The sequence below is a fragment of the Helobdella robusta genome (assembly GCF_000326865.2).
Source record: "Helobdella robusta unplaced genomic scaffold HELROscaffold_32, whole genome shotgun sequence".
Lineage (NCBI taxonomy): Eukaryota > Metazoa > Annelida > Clitellata > Rhynchobdellida > Glossiphoniidae > Helobdella > Helobdella robusta.
In genome coordinates this window covers 1747998-1751216 of record NW_008704589.1, presented here as the reverse complement: position 1 = coordinate 1751216, position 3219 = coordinate 1747998, and the positions used below count along the sequence as shown (strand labels likewise).

The following is a 3219-nucleotide window of genomic DNA, read 5'->3' as shown; positions in this document are numbered from 1 at the left end:
AACACACACACACACACACACACACACACACACACACACACACACACACACACACACACACACACACACACACACACACACACACACACACACACAGAGAGAGAGAGAGAGAGAGAGAGAGAGAGAGAGAGAGAGAGATAGAGAGAGAAAGAGAGAGAGAGACAGACGCAGACATACAAACAAACACACGTACACGCACACACCTGATACATTTATAATGCCCATATGTACTGGCTGCCTCTTGGTATTCCAGGGATAGCTGGATAGCTCCAGGAAAATTTTCCTCCTGATAAAACAAACAATATACATACCTAGAAAGAGAGAGAAAGAGAGAGAGAGAGAGAGAGAGAGAGAGAGAGAGAGAGAGAGAGAGGGAGAGAGAGAGAGGAAGAAAGAGAGAGAGAAGGGAAAGGAGAAGAGAAAAACAGACGGACAGGACAAGCATACTGAGAGAGCAGACAGACAGAGACAAAAAGAACATTAAAAAAAAGAGATAGAGATAGATAGATAGATAAATAGATAGATAGACAGACAGACAGACAGGCAGGCAGGCAGACAGATAGATAGATAAATAGAGAAAAAAGAGAGAGAAAGAGAGAGAGAGAGAGAGAGAGAGAGAGAGGGAGAGAGAGACAGAGAGAGAGAGGGAGATAACCACGCAAACAGACAAAATGAACGCTGTAAATAAAACAAACAAATATGCAAAGATTATTGTATGATGATAGAACGCGAATTAACGACTGAATGAATACGCGTGTAAGGGATAAACATTTAAATGAAGAACAAAATTAACGTGAGAAACAAGTCTCAACATCGTGAGAAGGAGAATTCATTTCAGATGGGATTGTTAGTAGAAATATATAACATGAACATTTCATTTAGACCAGAAAGAGCAATTAGCAGATTGACGATTCTTTAGCTCATAAAACAACATTTGTAATCAATTGCTACACTTTGTATGGGGATCAACATCATACAAAAATTATAATATATAAAAAAAAATTTTAGATTTAAGTACAAGTCATTCCCTCCCAATTTACAAACCATTTCAGATTTTTTTAAATTCCAACAGACAAATTTTATTTTTTTTATAAACTACATTAAGTTACTTACTCACTCGCTGTAAAAATTTAAAAAAAAAATCGGAAATTGTCGGGAGTGAACTTTTCATTCAACTCATCCAAGTTAGCAGAGAATGTTAGATTTGTAAAAATGCATCTTGATTAAAAAATGTCAAAACGCCAACTATGATAGATAAGTTAATTATGATTGAAGTTATGTGTAATATTTAAATTACTTTTAATAATTCCTTCAATCTTTTGTCAGTTCTTTGCTGGAAAATTGAAAAATTAATTATCAAAAATAATAAATTTATAATTTCAAAATTTATCAGAATAGTTCAATCAATCTTTTTGTTCTCAAAATTTTTCATTATTATACAGACCGACAGACATACAAACAAACATACATACTATCAGACAGACAAACAGAAGACAGACAGACAAACCACTTACAAGTGTCTTGATGGCATGCAATGACTTGAGTAGTATCAGTAGTTGTTGCCTTCTTTTGTAGTTGGCCAACAAATTCAAACTGGTCGTCGTGAAATTCTTTTTGGCACTGTCCAAGGAACTGGATGTGTAAAATCAAAACAACATCATCATCAGCACATCGTCATCAATTATCATCATCATAATCATCATCTTCCAACCCAAATATCATCATCATTATATTATTGGTTTTGCCACTACGAAAAAAAAACATTAACCCTGTCATTCTAATATTTATCATCCTCTTCATGAGTTCTATTATCGGCATACACAAACCACACCATGCATACACATACCAAGACATTAGAAGGAGATAACAAATGTTTGCTAGCCTTCTACTGGTCATACAAGTCTGAATGGCATCTTGAAGCGACCTCTGCAGCTCCATGACTCGTTCCAGTTCACTGACGTACGACGGGTGGTTCTCTAACACTAATTCACTAATTTTACGAGATACCTAGGAAAAAAATATAGTTATTAAAGGTTAAAAGTCGTTATTAAAGGTAAAAAGGCTAAAGGTCATTCTCTCATCTGCACATGCTTCAGAAGTATCAGAAGGATGTCGTTATTGTTTCATAATAATAACGATAATAATTTTAGTGGTTATAATAATGATAAATCTAAAAAAATATTTTTTTAAGGATAGGATTTTCTAGATGCAAAGGAACAAAAGCAAAATTAAAACTAATTCTTAGAATTAAAAAATAGATAAATGAATGAATGGATGAATGAATGAATGAATAAATAAAATAAATTAATGATTAATTAAAATAAATTAATCTATCAATCAATAAAAAAATTAAATGAATAAATAGATAAAATAAATGTATTCCTTTATTATTATCATCATTTTATTTCAACCCACAGCTTGCAATTGTTTCTTGAGAACAGCACACATGGCTTCAATTGTGTGTAACTCTGGCTTGTCGTGAAATTTCTTGAAATATGAATTAAGAAAAACGTAATGAAATCTGTAGGCAAACAACATACTGTATATAAATGAAAATAAATTAGTTAATGAATGTAAAACTTATAAATATCATTTAAAACTATATAAACAACATAATAATTTTTAAAAATTATTGAAAAGTGTAATTAAAATGAGACATTGAGACATCATTTAAAAAAAAACAAATGAAAAATTTCACCAAACAAAGGGACCTACAGATAATTGGACATGTGTGGCATCCAGAGTTAGGTCAGTGAAGAAGGATTTGTCAATACTCTCAATGGCTTCCTTGTCAATACGTGGATCCTGGACTGCCTGTGTGCAGTGCTATGTGAGAAATTTTATTACACATGAAAAATTTAAATCATTTTCAATAGGGAAATGTTCAATATTTTGCTATAATTTATATCTATATTATAAAATCATTTACAATACATCTACATTTACAATAATCTATCTTCAACATATCTATAGTAGTATAGTCTATTTAACTATATAAATATATATAAACATATATAATAAAGTGATAACAAAAACATGAAATATTAAAGTAACTAAATTAATTTTAGTTTAGCAAACAAACTTCCAGCTTGATGACTCCACTATCAGTCAGCCATTCGTCTGCTAAGGTCTCCTCATCATACACTTCAGTCTGCTCCTGGTCGTTTATCAGCAGGTCATTTTTTTATTGAATAAATTATAAAATAAATCAAAATTTAA

General features: G+C 31.7%; 1 protein-coding gene across 1 annotated transcript in view; it reads right to left on the bottom strand.

Moving 5' to 3' along the window:
• The window catches only part of HELRODRAFT_82402 (hypothetical protein), a gene marked incomplete at both ends in the record, with an annotated part of 10002 nt that extends 7995 nt beyond the window's left edge, over positions 1–2007 (bottom strand). The window contains 4 exons of the mRNA XM_009022614.1: positions 204–286; positions 1298–1333; positions 1515–1620; positions 1853–2007. Coding sequence (XP_009020862.1) covers positions 204–286; positions 1298–1333; positions 1515–1620; positions 1853–2007 — 380 coding nt within the window. The remainder of the gene's footprint in view (positions 1–203; positions 287–1297; positions 1334–1514; positions 1621–1852) is intronic.
• Positions 2008–3219: the final 1212 nt, after the last annotated feature.